This window comes from Muscardinus avellanarius, assembly GCF_963383645.1.
Source record: "Muscardinus avellanarius genome assembly, chromosome: 11".
Lineage (NCBI taxonomy): Eukaryota > Metazoa > Chordata > Mammalia > Rodentia > Gliridae > Muscardinus > Muscardinus avellanarius.
Window position 1 is genome coordinate 81,854,086 of NC_137797.1, and position 24,517 is coordinate 81,878,602.

At 37.3% G+C, this 24,517-nt stretch overlaps 1 protein-coding gene across 1 annotated transcript in view; it reads left to right on the forward strand.

Moving 5' to 3' along the window:
* Positions 1-24,517, forward strand: part of SLC2A13 (solute carrier family 2 member 13) — a gene marked incomplete at both ends in the record, with an annotated part of 334,048 nt that overhangs the window by 48,822 nt on the left and 260,709 nt on the right. The window contains 2 exons of the mRNA XM_080706601.1: positions 2,453-2,612; positions 15,264-15,472. Coding sequence (XP_080562727.1) covers positions 2,453-2,612; positions 15,264-15,472 — 369 coding nt within the window. The remainder of the gene's footprint in view (positions 1-2,452; positions 2,613-15,263; positions 15,473-24,517) is intronic.

Genomic DNA, 24,517 nt, shown 5'->3' on the forward strand with positions numbered 1-24,517 from the left:
TTTGAGCGTCAGTGGTCTGATCTCTGCAGATTTGTTACATGGTAGTTTGGGAACAATAGTCAATTTTCTAGAAGTAAATATTTATTATTTTAATAAAACCTGGCTATTTCTTCATTTATTTACTTGCCTTACTCAAAGATGTAACAAAGCAAATAAAAATGGAGCAAACATATTTATTATATTTGAAAGTGCACACCACTGAGGCATCAGGAGTGAGTTAAGTTTCCAAAAATAAAACCTTAAAGTCCAAAACACTGGGAAATGATAGACCTCTCTGACTGCATAAAGAAGAATAGAGATAGCTACCTATCAACAAACAATCATTTGATTGCCTGGTAGTGTGACTGACTCAGTGGTAGAATGCTTGCCTTCAATATGGAGGTAGCAACTTCCACAGGAAAACACAGAGTTGTCCTTCTCAGCTGTGGTTTCTTCAATACTAGCCCCCCCCCCTTTGCATTATAAAGATAAATTCATTAAAAGCAATTCTGCCTGGGTTTACCTTGCAATTTAACTGAAGTTCATTTTTTTTTTTTTTTTTTTTTGGTGGTACTGGGGTTCCTGGAAGCCCTTCTAACTCCGGGCTACACTCCCAGACCTATTTTATATTTTTGAAACAGGGTCTCTTACGCCAGCGCGGCTGGCTTCGAACCTGCGCGATCCTCCTGTCTCCGCCTCCCAAGCGCGGGGATTACAAGCGTGCGCCACCACGCCCGGTGTAACTGAAGTTCATTTTAATCTAGGGATTGATTTGTGGTATCTACAGATATAAAAGACTAATTTTTTTTTTTTTTTTTTTTGCGGGTCTGGGGATAGAACCCAAGTGCATTTGACCTCCAAGCTACACCCCCTGCCCTATTTTTTGTTCTTTATTTTGAAACTGGGTCTTACTGAGTTACAGAGGGCCTCACTAAGTAGCCGAGCCTATCCGCGAACCACAATCATCTGGTCTCAGCCTCCCGAATGCTGGGATTACAAGTGTATACCACCACGCCTGGTTTAAAAGACTAATTTTTAAGTAACCCTACTTTTCCCCCACTGACGTTTTGGTGAATATTGATTAGATAATAGTTTTATGCTAAATAATCAGACATACATGAAAATTGGAAGTGCCACAGGAGAGTTTAGACATGATCAGAGCTGAGTGCAGTGGCACACCTGTAAATCTCAGCACTTGGGAAGCTAAGACAGGAGGATCACAGATTTGAGAGAGTCAGCAAAGTAGCAAGAATCTTAGCAACTTAGTGAGACCCTGTTTCAAATTAAAAAGTAAAATAGGGCTGGGGATGTAGCTTGGAGGTAGAATGCCCCTTAGGTTAATCCCCAGCACCATACCCCACCACACACAAAGATACGTACCAGAAGGGCTGAGATTTTTCTTTAAGAAATCATTCTTGATTGACTTGAAATTCTTCACCATCAAACTTGAATTTTAAAAATAACATAGCACCATGATTGTCTCTGGGCCCATCTCCCACCTCTATTGTTTTCTATTTAGGTAAGGGCATCTTTATGAATAAATAACTCACATATGTGATTCTGGTCATCACTGATGACCAGTAAACTTCAAGCTACTATCATATATTATACTGCATTAATTTTAAATAGAAAAATATTTGATACCAATATAACCAAATATACCTTAGCCATAAAACTGTTCATGTCTTAGATCATCTCTTGCTAGGCATGGTGGCACACGCTTCTAATCCAAGCGCTTGGGAGGCTGAGACAGGAGGATCACACAGGTTCAAAGCCAGCCTCAGCTACTTAGTGAGGCTCTGTTTCCAAATAAATTATAAATAGGGCAGGGGTGTAGCCTGGAGGTGGAAAGCCCCTGAGTTCCACTCCCTCCAGTACCACAAAAACAAAACAAAACAAAAGATCATTTCTTTTTGCAAACTGTAAATTCCTAAAGGAACTATCTAAGCCATTTTTTAAAAATAAACCTAGATAATTGATTACCATGACTGAATATAGATTTATTTTTAGTGAATCAATTTAAAGGCTTGGTAAATGTTTGTTAGAAATGATGACTTTGAATAGTTAATGTGTATTCTGGGATAATTTTTATTCTTACCATTTTCTGATTGCATTTCCATATAGACTAAAAATATTTTAGTAATTATATTCTTTCTTGAAAGCATTTATGTATTTTTAGTGCTAAAAATTATAAAGCACACTTGTGCATTCCAAAGTTTTCTGAGGTCTGTAGAAGTACTTTTATTTTTAAGTTTCCAAGTGATAATATGAAAAGTGATCCTTAGAGATTGGCATCTCACATGCTTATATTCAAAAGGAATAAATTAATTATGAAGTCTTCAAATGTTTGTTTAAAGCAGAAATCCAAGCCCTTAAATGTATGTGTGGATGTATTAATCCTGTGTTGACATTTACAAGGACACAGAAGCCTTGAGTACATATTTTATGGACATTTTTCATTTTCTCTTGGTAGGTATTGCTTCTATGACAGTGCCAGTGTATATCGCTGAGGTCTCACCACCCAACTTGAGAGGCCGACTAGTTACCATTAACACCCTCTTCATCACTGGAGGACAGTTCTTTGCAAGTGTTGTTGATGGTGCCTTCAGTTATCTCCAAAAGGATGGATGGAGGTTTGTAAATCATTCTTACATTGAATTTTTAAAATCAATCATGATTTTAAGGAATGGGGGGAATGAGAAATCAAAGGCAAAATATAAGTACATATCATTATAGTTAATGTATAATTAGGTGGCATTCTGCAAAGTTAAAAGGAGACTAGATATTTTTATTTTTATGATAGACAGTAACCTATCATTAATAATTGAAGCCAGGTGTGATAGCACACGCTTGTAATCCCAGTACTTGGGAGGCTGAGACAGGAGGATTGTAGGTTCATGGACAGCCTCCACTACTTAGGCCCTGTTTCAAAAGAGAAAATAAAAAATAGGGCTGAGGGTGTAGCTTGGAGGTAGATGTCACTGGGTTCAGTCCTTAGTACCACACACATAAAAAAAGAGAATTGATATTTATAGGCTTTTTATTAGCATTTTGGTGACATTTGTTATATTGTGTATAATCTTTTGTAATACTTGTTTAAAAATGAATGCAGTAATAAATATGCATGGAGTTATTGAATTACACAAGCTGTTTATGAATGACAGAACATTCATTTTTTGGATTTAGAAAGGTACATTCTGATCTGAAGGAAATGTAATTGTTAAAGGTGAAGATTTAGTTATATAAAAAGATATTTTATACATACATCTAAAATACATGAATTAGCTGGTGTAGTGTTGCACGCTTATAATCCCAGCCCTTGGGAGGCGGAGACAGGAGGATCACACAATTCGAAGCCAGCCTCAGCTACTTAGTGAGGCTTTCAGCAACTCAGTGAGATCCTATTTCCAGATAAAATATAAAATAGGCCTGGGAGTGTAGCCTGGAGGTAGAAAGAAATAAAACCCCTGGGTTTTACTCCTGATACCACAAAATAAATAAATAAATAACAAATTATTCCTTGGTCGTTGTTTGACCTATTTTGAATCAAAAGAAATGAGAGAAACTAGTATTGAAACCATTATAATCAATTTAGTCTGAATATTTTAAAAGCAAACTAATATTAAAGCTTCAAGATAGGGACTCTGAATTTTCATTTCTTGTTTCATAGAATTCAGAACAACAGATCCATGTAACTATTCCAAAGAAATTTTTTAAAAGTCACCTCCAGGTTATACAGTATTGTCTAACTTTGTTTGTTTCAGCAAATGTTTATTTGGCATTGGGGAAAACTATTGAAAACGATAGTGAATGCTTGCATGGCATTTTCAGTTTTGAAGTTAATCCTTAGGTGAGGGAGCAGGCTTCGTTGTGAAGGGGTGTGTTGAGAATTAAACTTTTGTGTAAGCAGCACAATAAACCCTGTGAGCTGCTGAAGACTCAGACTAGAGAAGTTTTATTAGACATCAAGTGAAAAAACTTTTTGAAGCCAGCAAGGTCCTGCATTTGTTGGGACCATTAAAGAGAGTACATGGTACACAAGGTAGCTGTGTCGCATATTCTGCTAAGCTGCTTTCTACCTTTGAGGAAATCAGTCTCTTTCTAAAGTCAGAAATTATGGGAAAATTGTAGATGCAGAAAATTTTCTCTTGCTTTCTACACTTGAAGAGGAAAAAGCTGGTAGCAATTATCAGCAAAACCTGGAATTTTAGTTTTTCTTGGGAACTTAATGGAAATCAGTTAATTCTTAAATTCACACTTCTTTTAAAAGACCTAAATCTTCTACTTGCATTTTGTTATAAATTCTATTAATGTAACTGATACATATATATTAAGATTTATAGCATGTTAAGTATGTGAGCCACATTCTCACTAAAGGATAGTAACATTTTCTCAGTACTGGTTAGGAAAACACAACATTGAATGGCATTAAAAATAAATGTATGAATGTGCACCTGTGTAGGGATATGTATGGGATAGACTTTAGATTCCATTTCTGAGAAGTTAACAAAGTCATAGACCTAGATCCATATCTGTTTTCTGTCATCCTTAGCTATGAAGCTGAGATAAATTATTTAGCCCTTCTGAACTTAAGTTTTCTTAAAAAAAATATGGTGGTGGTGGGGAATAAAAATAATTAATCTGCATGATTATTGTGGTACCTCAATTATTATTATTATTATTATTATTATTATTATTATTATTACTACTACTAGTATTTTTGTGGGTCTAGGAATGGAACCCAGGGGCATTCTACCTCTGAGTTACACCCCTGGCCCTATTTTTTATTCTTTATATTTGAAATAGGGTCTCACTAAGTTGTAGAGGGCCTCACTAAGTAGTTGAGGCTGTCACGAACCATGATTCTCCAGTCTCAGCCTCCCGAATGCTGGGATCACAAATGTGCTCCAACCACTCCCGGATCAATTATTTTATGTGTTTATCCCAATACTTGGCACCTGGCAAATACTTCATATTTATGTGAATGCTGAGTCATAATACTCTTATTTGCTAATGAATGAGTCAAGGATAGGTGCCAGTATAGGTACAAGTTGTAAGAGAAATTGAAGGAAACAGCATTCTGAAACCTCTGTTTTCCTTATTGATGAGGTTGGGAAGTGGTATAGCAGAGACCTACAGAAAGTAAAATTTAATACCTGTTGCAGACATGGGAAGTATACGAAGGCAAATGCTAGAGACAGCAAACACACTTCCAGCTGATCCGTGAATGCCAGCTGAAGTCAGAGACGTGTTTTCAGGAAAGCCCATTAGTATGCTTATTTTTTTCCTACATTATTAAAGAGTCAGTCTAAGGGAGAAAAACTTAAGAGGATGGGAGAACTAATTTGGGATAGTCTTTACCCAGGTATTAACTAGATTGCTCTGAATCTAACTTATTGTTTGTATAAATACATAATTATGTATACATGAAAATGTGATTACTTTTCTTTTTAGTGGCACTGGGGGTTGAACCTTGGGGCATTCTATTTCTGAGCTATATCCCCAGCCCTTTTTATTTTTTTGGTTTGAAACAGGGTCATGCTTAGGTTCCTGACATCAGGTGTAAACCTGAGATCCTCTTCTCAGCCTCCCAAGTATTGGGGTTACAGGTGCACCACCATGCCCAGCTGTTGAGTTTTTATAAAAGGTAAACTTTATGTATTCTATTATTGTTTATTATTTAGCATCCATATCAGTATGTAAGTTTACCTCATCTAACTCCTGGGGCTAATAGGAATGTTGTTATGAGCAAAAAAGATTGAAAACCTGCCTTAGCATTAACTTTAGACTCTGGAGTTGCCAGCAGTTATGTTAGCTATTCATAATTGTAACAATATGTAATTCATTGTTTTGTGGCAATAATAAATCCCAAGGAAAATTTGGGCCTAAATATTTCACATAAACTTTGTTTCTCATACTTATTTTTTACATATCTTAAAATAAGATGTTACCTGCTTTGTAAGAGTTTGAATATTTTGACCGTTTTTCTCTCAGTTTTCATTTTGACTTTTATTGCTCTGAAATTCCAGGTTTACTAATGTTTGATTTTATGCTTCATACTAGTCTCCTAGAGTTAATAACTCATACTAAACTGATGGACATTTTCAGAGTCTGATAGCAAATACCATTTGATCTGAACCAAAATCTTGAGAAATCAATCAAACTGGTTTATTCCCATTTTAAGATTTCCCTAAGACCACACATTCGGAGACCACTGAGCCACGAATGCTCGTGAGACCACTTGGCAGAAACCGAAGCCAGGTCTTGATACTCAAAATCTAACCACTTTCATCCTCATGTTTTTGCTTATGAAAGTTTGTAATCCTAAAGCCAGAATTATTGATAATAATTGGATTGATAATGATTGTATCCTGACATATGGAAGATAAAGTTCATTGACTTAAATACTTAGATTTTGATGTAGTTGAAAGGCTCCATCTTTTGTGCCAGATGGGTCAGAATTTCTACTCTTACTGTTTGATGTCATACAAGTAAATTATTTTATGTTGAACAGAAAGATATATATATATATATTTTTTTTTTTTTAAATTAATTTATTTTTTGTGGTACTGGGGGTGGAACCCAGGGGCTTTCTACCTCTGGGCTATACTCCCAGCCCTATTTTATACTTTATTTGGAAACAGGGTCTCACTAAGTGGCTGAGAGCCTCACTAAGTAAGCTGGCTTCAAACCTGTGTGATCTTCCTGTCTCAGCCTCCAAAGCGCTGGGATTATAAGTGTGTGCCAACACGTCCGGCTTGAACAGAAAGCTATTTGAGCTACCTTTATGAATAAAGTTCTAGGGCACAGCAAAAGGGAGGGAAATTTCAGATGAGATGTAATTTTCAAAGCCACTGTGGTATGAGAGAGCCTCATGTTTGGAAGAAGTTAGAACAGTTAGGTGGGGGCTTTAACAATCAGCTGGGGGTTTTGTTGGGGTCAAAGAGAAAGCTGATCTTCTATGAGACAGAAAATTAAATTTATTACACAATCACTCTTTTTTATTTAATTTTTTCAAATTTCTTTCTCTTTATCAGCACAAATTTGGGTTTATTTGAAAGTTTCAGAAAATAATTTTTAAAAAATCCACTATAGCCAAGTGTGGTGGGAGGCTGGGACACAGGAGGATCACAGGTTTGAGACCAACCTCAATAATTTAGTGAGACTCTTAGTTAATTTAGTGAGACCCTGTTTCAAAAATCCAAAGGGTTGGGGGTATAGCTCAGAGGGAAAATGCTCCCTGGGTACAATCACTGTTGTGTCTCTTTGTTTCTGTCTCTGTCTGTCAGTTTATCTCTCTCTCCCTCTCTTTCTGTTGCACACATGTGCATGCACACATCCAATATTATTTTTAGATAAAAAGAGTTGATGAGCTTCCCTTCACCATAATATTTTACAATTTTAAAGCTTGGCAATATGATGCTTCTCAGAATGTTTTTAAAAAGGGGGATACTCTCTGTAAATAAATTTATCCTGGAGAGCTTTTTTTCCCTATTATTTAGTGCTAATTAATAGTGCTTTGGATGCATATAAAATACAGAATGTGAGGCATTCTCTGTCTTAAAAATCTGTGCATTGATTATTTTAAGAAAGATGGATTTGGATTATGTATATATTAATTGGAGGTTAGAAACCTGATTACAACAAAATATCTTATTGCTAAAAATATTTATGATTATGTTATTTTAGAATTATGCCATAGGACTATTTACTATAGAGATATTGTAGTGTAATGGGAAGAACAGATTCAAGACTGGCTTTCATAGCATATGAATTAATTTTTATGAACTCTAATATGCTCATGTAGTTAATGCTCCAGCAATTATAAAGTGTTCTTGTAAGGATCCAATGAGTCAGTGGCTGTGAAAATACTTAAAACTCTTGCATGCTATTGGATATTGTTTGTTGTTTTCTTTAGAAAGCCTTAGATTCAACCTCTGTGTCCTGTGTGGAAGGCTGGCAACAAACAAAAAAGATAATTTTCAGTTAGCTGTTTTTTTTCTGGTGGCAAGTAAGTATAATTTGGTAATGGCAGAGACATTTGTATTAGACTGTCCTCCAGGAACATGGCATTTTGGCAATTCTAAACCGGGACATCTTAGTATTTATGATACTCCTTTAATTTATTTGAGCTGTTCAGAATGGGCTAGCGTGGAAGTGATTTTTTTAAATCAATAGCAAATGGAGAGAAACATAGTTCAAGCTAATAAAGAATTGAAGTAAAACAAATGGAATTATAATTTTGTCACTTGTGTTTTTTCTACTTTAACATAGTTATGGATATTATTAGATAGTAATGCTAAAAAGCTTCACTTGTCTCAAGACAAAGGTTCAGAGATTGTACAATATGTTATCATAAAGTTCCCATAGCTCTGAGAGTTTTCTGTTATTGCTTGACTTACAATTAAAATAATAGATCATATAGATTTTTACAGTGCAATTTGCAATCCTTGCATATCATATGGGAATTTAAGGAGGAAAATAAACAGAGAGGAGAAGAAAAATAAACAGAACATGAATGTGGGCTACGTTCCTCATTTCTGTGCCACTTTCTGAGAAAGGGGTAGGACAGGCCTTTGTAAGGCAGAGGTTGAGAAATAAAGAAAAGCAACTTTAGGTTTATGTCTGTTATATCAAATATTTAAGAGTATCAAATCTCATGCGTCAGTTTTATTTTTACTCCCAGTGATTTTCTAGAAATATTATTTTTTGTTACTTATATTTTTTCCTGTATGGAAAGTTTACTTACGTATGTTAAAAAAAGATGAAATGACATTTACCTTCTCACAGTGTTCAAAATAAACAGTAAAATTTACTTTGAAAAATTGCCTGTTTTCATTCAGTAGTCAACTCTTTTCTATAGTATTGTGATGCTCGTTGGGAATCCTGGTTTAATAGAATAGGTAGTAAGAGAATAACTTGGTATTCATTTTGCTGCTAGCTTTTCTGGTTGAATGCAGATTGCAGTTACCCAGCTGGTAGGTGGTGCTGTGTCAGACACTATGCTGGGTACTACTGGGAGTGGAAGATACTGGCCAGACCCTGGCTTGGTTCCTGCTGCAGTGCTTCACTGAATGGAAGTGTAGGAATAATACTTTGAGTAAGAACCTTAGAATTCTCTAAACACGAAGCAGAGGTAGACTAATGTCCCCTTTTATGAGATCAGCAGAATTATCTCATAATTACTGAACATTTATTTCAGCTTGACTTAAAAGTGAACATTTATTTTTGAAGCCAGATTGCCTGGATTGTAATTATAGTTCTACCACCTACTAGCCAGGTATCTTTGTTCCTCATTTCTTAATTTATAAAATAGAAATAATAGGTACCTGCCTTTCAGGGTTGTTGTGAAGAAAACAGGTGTCAGTGTATCTGAAGCCATTTGAATACTACTTGGCACAGAGTAACTAATATTAGCTATTTTCATTGCTGTTATTGTTGGTAAATGATAATGTATACAAGGTGAGCTCCTGTGTTCAAGTAGATATTTATATATTTGGAACATGATTATCCCTTTCTGTAACTACTAGGAATAAGTAACATGCTAATTAATCCATGAGATTGAGATAGTTATCACAAACTACAGAATTCTATGCCTTAAATGGCCACATGTTAGAGGGTACTTGTTTTAAGTGACATAGGTAGAAGCAGTGTGATTTCTTTAAAAGAAGAATGAGGAAAGTATCCACCGTGTCTGGCTCAGTGTGAGGTGCCTGGCTCTTTAATGAACATGGAGGTGAGCAGCAGATATTCAGCTGAGTAATGGAGGGAGAGGTCTGACAGCAGATGTTCAGAATCTCTAACTTACAGAGTTTCACTTCTTGGAACTGGGAAGAAGGTTTTAACCCAAGGTGAAATGGGATTGCTCTTTTTGCTGATCTGGCCAAATCATACCCTTTGAAAGCTTTCCCCCCAAAGGCCTGTGCCTCAGTTTTCTGGTAGGCAGGTGGGAGGACTTCTAGTTGTGCCAGAAAATAGCTCATGTTAACACTTCAGGGTTAATAGATTTTACAAGGCATCTTGTGAGTGATCGTGATGCTAAAGAATATTCTAGAAATTTTCAGAACTCTGGAAAAGTGGTAATTTTGCTTGAGTTGGCTTGCCTTCTCTGTGTTCGTCTGCCTGGTTTGCTGTGTGGCCCCCAGAAGATGAACTGCTTTCCCCCAAAGGTGTGGACCTTGGGTGCTGGTTGTTTATTTTCACGTCCCCTCTTCATCCCCCAGGGTTTTATAGATGTTTAGATTTATAGTTCTGATCTCCAACTGCACATTAGCACCACCTGGGGAGTTTTTAATAAAGTAGAATTCCCTGGACCCAGAGCCCAGACCAATTAATCAAAATCTCTAGGGCAGGGTGAGGTCTGGATGCTGGTGTGTTTTAAAAAGCCCTTTGGGTGATTCTAATTTGGAGTCAGGGTTTAGAACCCTTTATTTATTTTCTAACAATGATATAGGTTTTAGTAGAGGCTGCCTGCCTGGCCTATCAAAGTCTTTCTGATTATTCATTGGGTTTCTGATTTCTTTGAATTTGGAAGACTGATTGCTAATTTCTAATACTACTTAGCTAAGTTTATAGAGATGTGCTTCTTTAGTCCCTTGCTGAATTTTTCATCTGTACCACCAAAACCTCTTCTGTATCCTTCCTGTTCTATCCAGTTTGCACATCATGAAAGGAATGATTTTCCCTTAAGAAAGAAGTTGGTTAGTTCTTTCTGCTGAAAGATTGAGTGAATGGTGCAGTCAAAACAATTTTCACTGAATTGATTGCATGATTGGGAGATGAGACTTTTTTTTTTTTTTTGCTGAGTATTCTCTCTACTTGAAACTGAGTAAATGATTTCATTTAATAATCCTAGTAGTCCTGTGAAAGGACACTGTCCCTTGTGCATTAAAATGTTAAGTAACTTAATCAGGGTCTGATTAAAGTTAAAAAGATACTGGTGAGTATCTTTGGATCTGAAATGTACTCTTCACTTTTATGTTCCTGTAACTAATATCTGACATGATAATTAAAAAGAAGAAAAATTTATAGTTTTGGAGGTTTCAGTCTATGGTCAGTTGGCTTCTTGCTTTGGGGCCTCTGGTGAGTTGGGAAAGAAGTGAGTGGCCAAGGAAGCCCCAGCGTCCCCTTCAAGGGCACACCTGAGGGATTAAACTTCCTCCCAGAGGCCCTTTGCAACTCAGTGAGACCCTGTTTCAAAATAAAGAATAAAAAAACAAAATAGGGCTGGGGGGTGTAGGTAGAATGCCCCTGCATTCCATCCCCAGTACTGAAAAAAAAAGAAAAAAAAAAGAAAAAAAAAAAAGAAAGAAATCCTGGGATGTAATTTTTTATTTAGTTAAAAAAAAAAGGACAGAAAAAGACAAAAGGAAAAATGCAAACATACATATTACCTGTGATTTTTTTTTGATACTAGGGATTAAACCCAGTGCCGGAGCCAGCTGGCAAAAGTACGGGTTCTGAAGAGAGGAGTGAGGATGAAAAGAATTTTATTCAATGAATTTTATTCATAGAATACTTAATTCTCTCATGGAAGGATCACCAGTACACTCCCGGGTCGATATCTCTACTGACCAATCCTGGTTTTATCGCCCTCATTCTATTTATACCGCTCCCGGTCAATCAACCCTCGTGACGTCACCACCTATGCACGTAATGGTCAAACCAATCAACCCTGTGCCGTCACCACCTGTGCGCTTAATAGTCAAACCAATCAATTCCACCTGAGCTTCTCTCAGACGTTGAACTTTCCATGACCCCAAACCTTATTGGTTCTGGGCAAAGGACAGTCAGAAGTAATTTTAAAGGGGAAAACCTTAATGGCTTCCCACAACCCAGAGTAAGCGAGAGGGTTCTGCCTTTGAGCTACCCCCCTAGCCCTTTTTTGTTTATTTTGAAACAAGGTCTACATTATGATGTGTTGTCATTAAACTTGCAATTCTGTCTCAGCCTCTCAAGTATCAAGATTATAGGTGTGTGCTATTGAGCCTGGCTAGCTTATGACCATTAAGTGGTCTATATAAGACAAAGTATCTTAGACCTCCAGCCTCAGGCCTGAAATTTATAGTTCATTTCTCTGTAGTAAGGTAAAAAAAGGAATCTGTGCCTTGCTGCCAATCTTTATGGACAGTGAGACTAATTAAAAAAAAAGACTAATAAAAAAAGGTTTATGTACTTAAATCCTCATACTTATTTTTGAAAGTAAAACAAGGGAATTTATATACTGTCTTAATTACCTTCCATTATAAAAATATTGTAATAAAAATAATTTTTATGGCTTTGAGGAATCTAATACACAGGATAGGAGAAACTGAGGCTGTCCTTGAACTGCAACTCTCCTGTCTCAGCCTCCCAAATGCTGGGATTAAAAGCATGCACCACCTTGCCTGTTTTGCATCCTTGGATTTAATGATGAGCAGTAAAGTAAAAAATATTATATGAGCATCCTCAGGCCTACCAATGATTTTGGTTGCTAGATGCATTTGTGTGTGTGTGTGTGTGTGGATCTGGGGATGGAATCCAGGGGCATTCAACCTCTAAGCTACACCCCCTGCCCTCTGTTTATTTTTTATTCTGAAACAGGGTCTCACTAAGTTGCAGAGGGCCTAAGTAGCTGAGGCTGTCCACAAGCCGCGATCCTATGGTCACAGCCTCCTGAATGCTCGGATTACAAGCGCGTGCCACCACACTCAGTTTAGATGCATTTCAATGCTGTTTGAAATATTTTCTGTAGCTCCTTAATATTTCTAAAGAAACATGAGAGGTGTAGAGAAATGAAACATGACAATTTTTATCTTTAGGACATTTCTTATTTATTTTCTAACTCAGAACATGTTGTGTCTACGTATTCTACCTTGTTTCTTTTGAATAATTGTCATTATAGGATAACTCTTTTTGTTATTGTTTGGTATTTTTGTTGCATGAGGGATTGAACCAGGGCCTTGTGCATAGTAGGCAAGTGTTTTGCCACTAAACTATATGCCCAGCCATTTCTTTTAAACTCTTAAACAGAACATAACTTGGATGGGAATTTGCTTCATTTACAGCAATGAAACATGCGTTGAAATAGCAGATCTGGTTGTAGAAGTTAATGACTTCACAAGAAGAGGGCAGAAATGTATTGTTCCAGGAGCTGACCTCTTGAGCTCTCAACTGAAGACTTTTCCAGAAGAGACAGTTTGACTATATCTAGAATAACGAATGGTTTATTGTTTGTTGTTAGAAGGAATTATTGAAGAATTGCCACATGAAATGTTGTTATAGAGTCTGAAGCACAGTTATTTTCTGTGAAGGTAATACATAAAGCTTAGATAAATGGTAGTTTGCATGTCATTTCCTAAAATAATGACTGAACACCTACTGTGTGCTTCCAGCTTTACTAGGTGCTGTGCTGAATGAGACAGGTAAACAGTGTATTACAGTGCAAGATGTAGTGACATAAATTGAGCCTGAAAAAGTGATTAAATTGAGATAATCAATTTAATCAATTGGGTGAACAGAAGAAATAGTGATTAGGTATTGGTGTAATTATTGCACCAATGGATTAAAGTACAAAACACCAAATGATCCATTGACTCCTTCATAAACAATATGGCTATTTTCTGATCTTAGTTCTGTTCTCACAGGTAGTTTTAATTTGTAGCTTGTTTTAAGAGGACTTCTAATAACTATACAATTTTTTCTTTTACTGCTTTTAGAATCAAATTGAAATTTCTTAGAATATAGTAGACTTGTTTCATGAGATATATCTCTGGACTGTTTATGGATACTGTACTTTAGGTTTACCAGAGCTTGAAAGGTTGGAGTATATTGGAGAGTATATTGAGTCAGGTGATTTTCCTTGACTTCAAAATATCAGTGAGTATGGCTTGTGGCATACATAGAACTGGCCTTTTGGACTTTGTCATTATGAATCAACTTTGGAACCCAGGGAATTTGGATCAGTAAGAAACATGAAGATCTCCATTCATAGAAGCTTTCATTTGAAAGGGATCTTGGCATTTATCTAATTTGGGCCCTTTGGTGCAAAGGATTGAGACCTAGAGATGCTAGATGGGTCTGGTGATTATAATAATTTGGAATGATCTTTATTGTATCTTACATATACTCAGTTTTGCCTGCCATTAAAAATATACACTGAGCCGAGCGTGGTGACGCATGCTTATAATCCCAGCATTCAGACAGCCTCAGCTACTTAGCGAGGCCCTTCACAACTCCTCAGTGAGACCCTGTTTCAAAAAATAAAAAGACTAAAAAGTAGGGCTGGGGTGTTGCTTGGAGGTAGAACACCCCTGGGTTCTATCTCCAGTACTGCAAAAAAAAAAAAAAAAAAAAGAAAAAACAATACACACTTTAAGAAAATGAGAGACAATTTAAAACGTGAGTAATGTTTTCTATTATTACCCATTTAATTAGAGTCATTTGCTACTGACTTCATCTTATATATATATTTTAATGTGGATCTCTAATTCTTCAATTAATGATGGTAAACATGATGTATGACAGGAAATTGAAACAGGACAATTTATAGCTAAATATTCACAGAAAATAACTAATTAGATAAATTTGGGTGCTTTGTTCCATGAATAATGTGTCTTTTAAGCAGAAAACAGTTGTCTTAGACCATGTATTAGTCAGCTTTTTATGACTGAGTCAAAATACATGAGACAATTCACTTATGAGGAAGAAGGTTCATTTTGGTTCATGATTTCAGCCATGGTCAGATGGCCTGTTGCTTTTGGGTCTGTGGTGGGGCAAGACATCATGGCTCAGAGCATGTGTCAGAGGAAGGGGCTGGGGGCTTAGCATCCCCTTTGAGGGCACTCCCAGTGGCTTTTCTTCCACTCAGCCTCACCTCTTAAACACTCTACTACTTCCCAATAGCACAACAAATTGGTGGACAAACTTTGCATACATGGGCCTTAACAGTCGTCCAAACCGTAGCACAATTTTATATTTTAGAATGGTATGTTATGTGAATTACTATAAGATAGGGATAATCAGTATGATGTTTTGCATAATATGTTGGCTCAGAATGTGGTTATATAAATATTTGACTTTTGCTATTTTTATTATAGTTTGTGTGAGAGTATTATTTTTCTTTTTCTTCAATTTTCAGCAGAGCATAAAATACTCTTTTTTTGTGGTAAACATGCATATATAATGAAAAGAATTCCAGTTTAGGATTTATTATTGTAGTCATCACAAAGTCTTAAGTATGTAGTGAACACATACTCCATGGAATTGGATCAAATTTTACAATAAATGTGAATTTCTTATTGCAGGTACATGTTGGGACTTGCAGCAGTTCCTGCAGTTATACAGTTTTTTGGTTTTCTCTTTTTGCCTGAAAGTCCTCGATGGCTAATTCAGAAAGGACAGACTCAGAAGGCACGTAGAATTCTATCACAGATGCGTGGTAACCAGACCATTGATGAGGAATATGATAGCATCAGAAACAGCATTGAAGAAGAGCAAAAGGAGATTGGCTCAGGTATGCGGGTTTCATACTTAATGTGAAATTTTAGTGCTACACTGAGTTCTTATTTGGAACTTATTATAGTATTATTAATTCTTTTAATATTCTTTGATACAGTTGTTTTGTGTAGTGAATTTAGGCATATAACAACACCAAAATAAGTATAATTAAGTAATGTTACAAAGGAAGAAAAACACCCCCATATTGCCACTATCCTCACATAATTATTATTTTTGTATTTTTATTGTCTTTCTTTAAACTTAGATACACTTGACATGGTTGTCATTTTGTATGTTTGTACTTCTTGACTATATGTTTGTATATATAAACTCTCCAGGATACATATAGAAGTATCTATGTAAATTATTGATCTTCCATATCAATTTAAAGGTCATAATTTGACATATTGCCAGTTAAAATATGAAATATTTTGTTTACATGTTAGGATAATTTTCAAACTAATTTTTACAAAGACAATGAACACCTCCATGTATCAGTTTTGTTATAATTTTTATTTTCCGATTTTCATTAATTGTTTAATCAGGCATTGAATCCAAATTTTGCAATGTAAGAAAACCAAGAAAAGAAAATTTCTAGTTAATTTTTTTTATTTTATTTTTTATTGGTGCACTGTATTCATACATCATAGTGGGATACAAACTTTTGTAGACATACATGCACACATCGCCCAGTCAGCCCCCACCCGATCCCCACTCCATTCTCTCCCCATCCCTCCCTCCCAAGCTTGGTTTAGTGGTTGACATCTAGTATTATAGCAATTTATCCAAAATTAAAAATGATAATCTCACATAATAGTTTCATTTGTCTGATACCAAGCTTTTGATAACTTAAAGATAACATTTCAATATTTCTTTTTACTTTCTTTCTTACCAGAGAATATTTTTTTCTATTTTTTTAGGTGAAACTATCATATATTTATATATTTATTTTTCAGGAAAAAAAATCTGTCCTAATATGGAATATGGACTCTAGATACACAAAACGATCTTGAAAAAGAACAAAGCTAGAAGATATATATTTTCTGATTTCAAACCATATAAAGCTACAATAATTGAAACAGTGTAGTACTATTCTAAAGGCAGATATATAAACCATTGGAGTTAAATAAAAGCCTAGAGCTAAATTCTTCCCTATATTGTCAAGTTATTTTTGACAAGGTTTCCACGAACATTTGGTGGTGGAAATAATAATCTTTTAACTAAATATTGTTGAAAAATAATAATTACATGGAAAAGAATAAAGTTGGACCCTTACCTAATTCCATATACAAATATTAACTCAAAATAGATAAAAGACCTAAATATACATCTTAAGACTATAAACTTTTAGGAGAAAATCTGGTTCATAAAACCTCACAACACTGAAATTGGCAGTGATTTCTTGGATATGATTTCAATGGCACAGGCAACAGAAGAGTATACAAACTCCCTAAAAAATAAAAAAAAATATTGTATATCCAAAGACAATGTAAACAGAGTTAACAGTTACTGATAGAATGGGATAAAATATTTCCAAATGCTATATCTGAAGGTATATTAATATTCCAACTAGAAATCCTAAAAATTAACAACAATAAAGGCAAACAATACCATTTAGACATAGGTAAAAGACTAACATAAGTAATGAATCTCCACAGATAACCAATCTTAGTTGTCTGTTGGATGGAAACTCTTGTTTCTCAGGATCTGGTGTGTGTTACCTATTTCTTCTTTGTAGTTAATCTCTTTGAGTATTTTCTCTAGTGCTGGTTTTGAAGACATAAATTCCTTCAGTTTCTGTTTGTCATGGAAGCTTCTTATTTCTCCATCTAATTTGATAGAAAGTTTTGCTGGGTAGGAAATTTTTGGCTGGAAGTTTTTTTCTTTCAGAGTTTGGAATATGTTACTCCAAGCCCTTCTGGCTCTCATGACTTGGTTTGGGAAGTCTGGAGTGATTCTAATTGGTTTGCCTCTGAATGTCACTTGGCCCTTTGTTTTTGTTGCCTTTAAGATTCTCTGCTTGGCTTCCAAATTGGTCATTTTGACAATTATGTGGCGTGGGTATCCTCTTCTCTGATCCTGTCTAAAGGGAGTTCTATAAGTTTCCTGGACCTGTGTATCAACCTCTTGCTCTATGTTTGGAAAATTTTCTGCTATTACTTCCTTGAAGAGATGTTGATCCCTTTGGTTTCACTTTCTTTCCCCTCCTCTATTCCAATTATTCTTAGGTTAGCTCTCTTAAAATGGGCCCATATTTCTTCAATATCAGATTCCTGCTGTTGGATATTTTTTCCTAGATTAGAAACTATGCGTTCATTTTTGGAATGATTATCTTCTAAGAGCGAGATTCTGTTCTCCATGTGGCCTAATCGGTTGTTTGTGCTTTGAATTGAGGCCTTTACTTCATTAATTGCATCCTTTATCTCTTTTTGGCTCTCTCCGAGTTCTTTTCGAAACACCTCTATTATTTCTACAGTTATTTTCCTAATTTGATCTTCTAGAAATCTCTGATTTTCAGTTTTATCGGGTTCTGATGTTGTGGGGTTGTGGGCATTCATTGCTCCAGTATTATTCCTCTTTCCCATGATTTTGGAAGTTTGTGCCTTCTCTGGGTTCTTCCCTTGGGTCACTATGACTTCACTTAAGGTGTTCTGGATATCGAGTCAGTAGTATCTCAGACCCCACTACTCCTTTACTGGGTTGTATCACAGAGTCTCCGACCCAGAGAGTCGATAGAGGCTGCTTTAGACTGTGGGGGGTGCCAGGTTGCACGTTCTCCTATGGTGTGATATCTCTGCCACCGCCCCTCCCCCACTCGGTCAAGTCTCAGGGAGTACAGTACTGGGATTTCTCCTCTGTGGCTCGCAATTTGACCCACTGTTCTTGAGTACGCAGATGTAGCTGTACTGGATTCGGTGAATTCTCTGCTGCTGCCGCCGGTGGCAATATGGCGCTGCTGCTATGCCCTCGGCCGTGAGGCTGGCGTATTTCTTCTTGGTTTTGATTTCCACTCTGAATCCCTGCAGCGTGTGCTGAGCTCAGCCACTGGGAGCTTTAGATTTTACCTGCGGCGAGAAATCCTGCCTGGCTGTTCCACAGTGGCTCACCTCGGCTTGCTGTAGCCGTCCGGTGAAGTCGCCGCTGCTGCCGGCAGTATGGCGCTGCTGCTGCGTCCTCGGGCGTGAGGCCGTGTATCTCCTCTGTGGCTCCGAGCTCTGTTCTCAGTCTGCTTTCTCTCTGGAGCCTGGTGATTTTTTTGTTTCTCTGGTGATGATGTTTTCTGGCTATGAAAGGCGCTGATTTTGTGGTAATGGAGATTGGTTGTTAGCGGGGCTCTTAAGCCCCGCTTTTCTCGGTCCTCTAGTTAATTTTTATTGATGTACTTTTTCTTGAAAAATATATCGTGTAGATATTTATAAAAAATTCTCAGAATCTATAATTTTGACAGTCTGATTTGGGTAAGCATTTTGCAGGATATTTAAAGATTTTAACGGTAGGCATTTTAAAACAATAACAGTTTGCCTAATTCGTACTTCCCATTTTTTTTTTTTGTTATTGTTGTTCTGTGTTTGCTTTGCAGTACTAGAGATTGAATCAGTACTTCATATATGCTAGGCAGGCACTTACTTTATTACTGAACTGTATTCCCAGCCCTTTTTATTTTTTATTTTGATCCAGGGTCTCACTAAGTTGCCCAGGTTGGCCTTGAACTTCAGTCCTCCTGACTGCCTCCATAGTAGCTGGTCTGACAGTTGTGCACCACACTGCCAGATTTGTCTTTAAAATGCTTCAACTTTTGTCTCTATATAATTGGTAGCTCAAATGAGAACACTGATTATAGTTGTGTTATTTTTTCATACCTGAGAAAATGCTAAACATACCCCTTTACTAATACCTCATACTCAAGTGTTAGAAGGTCTATTCATGTACTTGCTGCTAATGTTTTCAATGGAGTTGAATGCTATTGCCTTCATGAGAATGCATTCTGCAGAAGCAGGTCACTGTGCTAAACCCATGTGCTTTGACTTAACTTTAAGTTTTATGTGTGTGAGTGTGTGTGTGTGTGTCTATACACACACACACACACACACACACACACACACACATATATATATATATATATATGGCACAGTAGTCTGATGTTATTGCCGTTTTGTTTAGTCCAAAGGTTATGAGTTCCTTGTGTGTTACTCTTGTTTTTAAGTACTTTTCAAGCATCTACTGTGTATCAGTATTTCCAGAGCACAAAGATAAGGAGATTTTGATTTATTTTCAGAATTGTGCCAATTTTAAAAAGTACTGTTAAACAATTATCTATGTGGTGGGTGTGGTGGGTACTGCCTGTAATTCCAGTACTTGGGTGGCTGAGTCAGGAGGATCATAGGTTCAAGGCCATTTTTAGCAACTAGAGATTTAGAGAGATCCTCAGAAACTTAGTGAGACACTGTGTCAAAATAAAAATAAAATCGGGCTGGAGGTGTAGCTCAAAGGTAGAATGCCCCTGGTTTCATCCCCAGGACCTTTCCCCATCTTTAAAATAGATAATATCTTTAAAATAGATAATAAAATTATCTATTTTAACTACAAATAACTTCTTTCTGTCTGAAATTTTCTCTGTAGTCGGTCAGATGGAACGAGTTTTTGTAGTAATCAGTACGCTTGAAGCCTATTTACTAATAATGTGTGAGTGAAAAAAATTTCAGATTATCAGGATAGCTGTATTAAATAATTTTTGGAGTTTATTTTTTATTAATTTATGTAAAGACTAAAATAATTTAATAGAAATGCCTTTTGTTTAGAAGTAAAGATATCACTTATTTTTACTACAAAAGCGTTGAGTATCTTGCTTCATTTTAACCATTTAAAACTACATCTGTGTGATCTCACTGCAGCTGTGGACAGTACACAGTAATTGAATTTCATGACAATTTGGAACATGTAACCACATAAACATTTTAAGAGGCTCAATGGGACCCAGGTTTGGTGATGGATGCTTGTAATTCCAGCATTTGGGAGGTGGAGACAGGAGGATCTGGGTTTGTGGACAGCCTCAGCTACTTAGTGACTTTGGAACTCAGTGAGACCCTGCTTCAAAATAAAGAATAAAATAGGTCTGGGCATGTAGCTTGGAGTTAGAATGCCCCTGGGTTCCATCCCCAGTAGTTAACTATATCTGCTTTAGTTTTGAATCAAACATCTTTGGGAGCTGAATAGGGCATAATTTCTTGAGAATAGATAAATATTTTTCTATTTCCCAGTATTGCTTTATATACACATTTGAACAAATTTGTAAAACTCCTATAATATTATCCAACAAAGTCTATAACATTTGTCTCATGTTTAGATAAGTGTTTCAAACTTTGTAACTGATGAGATTAATAATTTTACCATTTCTGGACTTAATAGTATTTGAAGTACTATCATCTTGTTTAATTTAAAAACTCATATTTATTTTTAAAAGTGTACAATTAAAAGCATTACGGCACAAACACATGCAGACAGATTTGCTAATATTACTTAGTACCAGTGATTTTGGTACTTTATGATTTAACCATGATGGTACATGTCTTTGGTTACAGCTACTAAAGAGGCTAAGGACAGAGAGTAGCTTGAGCTCAGGAGTTTGAGCCTAGGCAATATGGCAAGATCTCATCTAAAAAAAAAAAATAAATAAAAAACAAACCATAAAACCTTGACTTGTATAAGGAGATGATATGTTTATACTGATTTAAACATCACACTATATATGTATCAAAATATAACATGGGACTCTATAAATATGTATAATTTGTTTTTACATGTCAGTTAAAAAATTAAAGAAATTTGATCATGGTAAAATTTGGTCTATAAAGGACTTCGGGAAGATGGCAATCGAGAAAATCAACGTTTACGAGTCCTGCTAACACTCGATCTCTATTGCCACAAAATCATTGCTTTTCATAGTCAGAAAACACTATCAGCAGAAAAATAAAAACTGTAAACACAAGGGACAGAGAAAAAGAAGACTAGAAGAACAACCAGAGACCAGAAAAGAGACCAGCCTGCACTGTGGTGGTGGACGCCATGCCAGCGCCACATTGCCTCACAGCACCAGGCTTCAGAGAGGAAAGGTAAACAAGGAGCTGAAGTAAGCAGCTGCAGATCATTGGGGTGTAACTCAGCAGTTCTTTCAGTGCAAAGAACATCCAAAACTCCCTGTGGCCAAGCTCATCACACCTTCTAGGGACTCAGAATGGAGCTCAAAATCTGAAAGAAATACGCTAGCCTCACGGCAGAGGGCGTGACAGCGGTGCCATATTGCCAGCAGCAGTGGTGAGCTCACCATGCACAATAACCGTAAGTGAAATTGCAGCCCCTAAATGAGAAATCCCAGCACTGCACCTCCAGGGACTTGCGCAGCTTTGATAATCTCCCTGGGTCTGAAGTTTTGCAGTCCAACACAGTGAAGGAGTAGTGGTGGCAAAGATACAACATCCTAGTCGCAGCTTGCCGCGGGAAAACGCCCAGCCTGGCAACCCCAGGGTCTCGCACAGCTTCGATTAACTCCCTGGGTCTGATACTTTGCGATACAACCCAGTAAAGGAGTAGTGGAAGCTGAGATAACCACAAACTTGAGATCTAGATCACCCTAAGTGAAGTTGTGGTGACCTGGGCAAGAACACAGAGAAGGGACAGACTTCTGAAATCATGGGAAAGAGGAACAATAATAGCACAATGAATGCCCACAACACCACAATATCAGAATCTGATAATACAGAAATTCAGAGATCTCCAGAAGATCAAATCAGGAATATAACTGTAGAAATAATGCAGGAACTCACTAAGTAACTGAGGCTGGCTTCAAACCTGTGCAGTTTTCCTGTCTCAGCCTCCTAAATGCTGGGATTACAAGCATGAGCCACCATGCCCCACTTGTTTTTAACTTTTAAATTGTAGATATTCCTTATATACTCTAGAGAGTAATCCTTTATCAGATAGGTGGTCTCTAAATATCTTCTCCTTTTTCCTTGATCACTTTTTTACTATGTTAATTTTTTGCTTTACTGTGCAGAAACACTTTAGTTTGACTTCTGGAAGATATAGTCAAAGTTTGTATGACTATAGTAATTGTTTTGGTTTTGCCTGTACTGTTGTTTCATATTTATGAGATCATTACTAAAACCATAGCTTTTCTCTCTGTGTTTTCCTAGGAGTTTTATAATTTCATGTCTTACATTTAAGTCTTCATTCCATTTTAAATTGAATTTTGTTTATGATATAAGCTAAGCATTCAATCTCATTCTTTGGCATATGAATATTCAGTTTTCCCAGCACCATTTGTTCCTTTCTTCATCATGTATTTTTAGCATCCTCCTAAAGACCAGTTAAACATATATGGGTGGATTTTTTTGGGGGGCTCCTTATTCTGTACAGTTAATCTATATATGTATCTTTAGTGTAATATCATAGGTTTAGATTATTGTCACTTTGTAACACATTTTGAAATCAGGACAAATGAAGCTTTTTGTTTCTTTTTCAACAACAACAAAAATATGTTCTATAAAAAGCAATTTTATATCAGCATTAAAATGTCTAGGATCAAGACTGTGCCACTGTAGTTGGGAAACAGACCTACATTAACATACTGACTCAGGCTTGGCCCTCAATTAGTTGGCTTTGAAGAATAATAAGTCAAATGGAAAAATACTCAGGAAGAAACAGCTAATTTTAGAGTAATTAAAAATGTCCTGCCCCAGAGAAAATGAGTGAACTGTTATGTTGAAGGGGTAGATTATGGCCACTTAATCTGTCAGTGGACTCTAGAAGGTCTATTTCCAGCCATGACTCCAAGCCTGGGAACTGTGGACACTGTGAGCTGCTTGGAAGAAAGGACCGTGACCTAGATACGACAGATTAATCAGATTTTCCAGGAGGTTGGAAAAGTGTTAAGGCATTCTATTTTTTATTTTTTATTTTTTATTTTTTTATTTTTTTTTGTGTGGCAATTATTTATTATTATTTTTTTGTAATCATAAATCACTTTGTAATAAAAGACTTGAGAGGATATACAAGCACATATCACCCAATAAGCCCTCATCCAATCCCCATCCCATTCCCTCCCCCTCCCTCTATCCCGTGCTTAATTGGTGATTATTTTTGATATAATTGTTTACGCACCTCATGAGTTTTAAACATCCTCCCCCATCCCCACCCCTCTGATTGGTCACCTTAATTGCTTCTCAATAGGGCCCTTTCTACAACTCAACCTCCTCCTGTTAACCTTTTCCTCCTAGTTCTTGCTAAGTAGGGGAAGGATCTGGATTTTATTTTCTGTTCTATTTCTCTGTTTATGCCGCATTGCAAATTCCGATCCTATTCTTGATGGCCCCAGTAGTGGCCTGGCCACCCGGAGGACTCTATCCCGACCTCGCTGGCTTTAGCACTGGCCTTACCTCTTGGGAGGCCCTGATCCTGGCCTCGCTGGCACCGCACTGAACTAACCCCTCGGCTGGCTCCTCTCCCAGCCTCAGAGGCCCCAGCACCGGCCTAGCCGCCTGACAGGCTGTGATCCCGGCCTCACTGACCCTGCAACCGGCTTTACCCCTTGGCAAGCTCCTATCCTGGTCTTGCAAGTCCCAGCTCCGTCCTTGCTTCACAGCAGTTTCTGATCCCGGCCTCGCTGGCCCCAGCACTGGCCTTACCCCTTGGCAGAGTCCGATCCCGGCTTCATAGTTCCCAGCACCGGTCTTGCCTCACGGTAAGCTCCGATCCCAACCTTGCTGGCCCTGGCACCAGCCTAACCCCTTGGCTGGCGCCGATCCCTGCCTCAGAGGCCTCAGTAGCGGCCTTGCCTCATGGCAGGCTTTAGTCCCGGCCTCGTTAGCCCCAGCACTGACCTCATCCCTCGGCAGGCTCTGATCCCAGCCTCGGAGGCCCCAGCACCAGCCATACCTCAAGGCAGGCTCCGATCCCAGCCTCGCTGGCCCCAGCACCGGCCTAACCCCTCAGCAGGCTCCTATCCAGGCCTCAGAGACCCCAGCACCAGCCTTGCCTCACAGCTGGCTCCGGTCCTGGCCTCGAT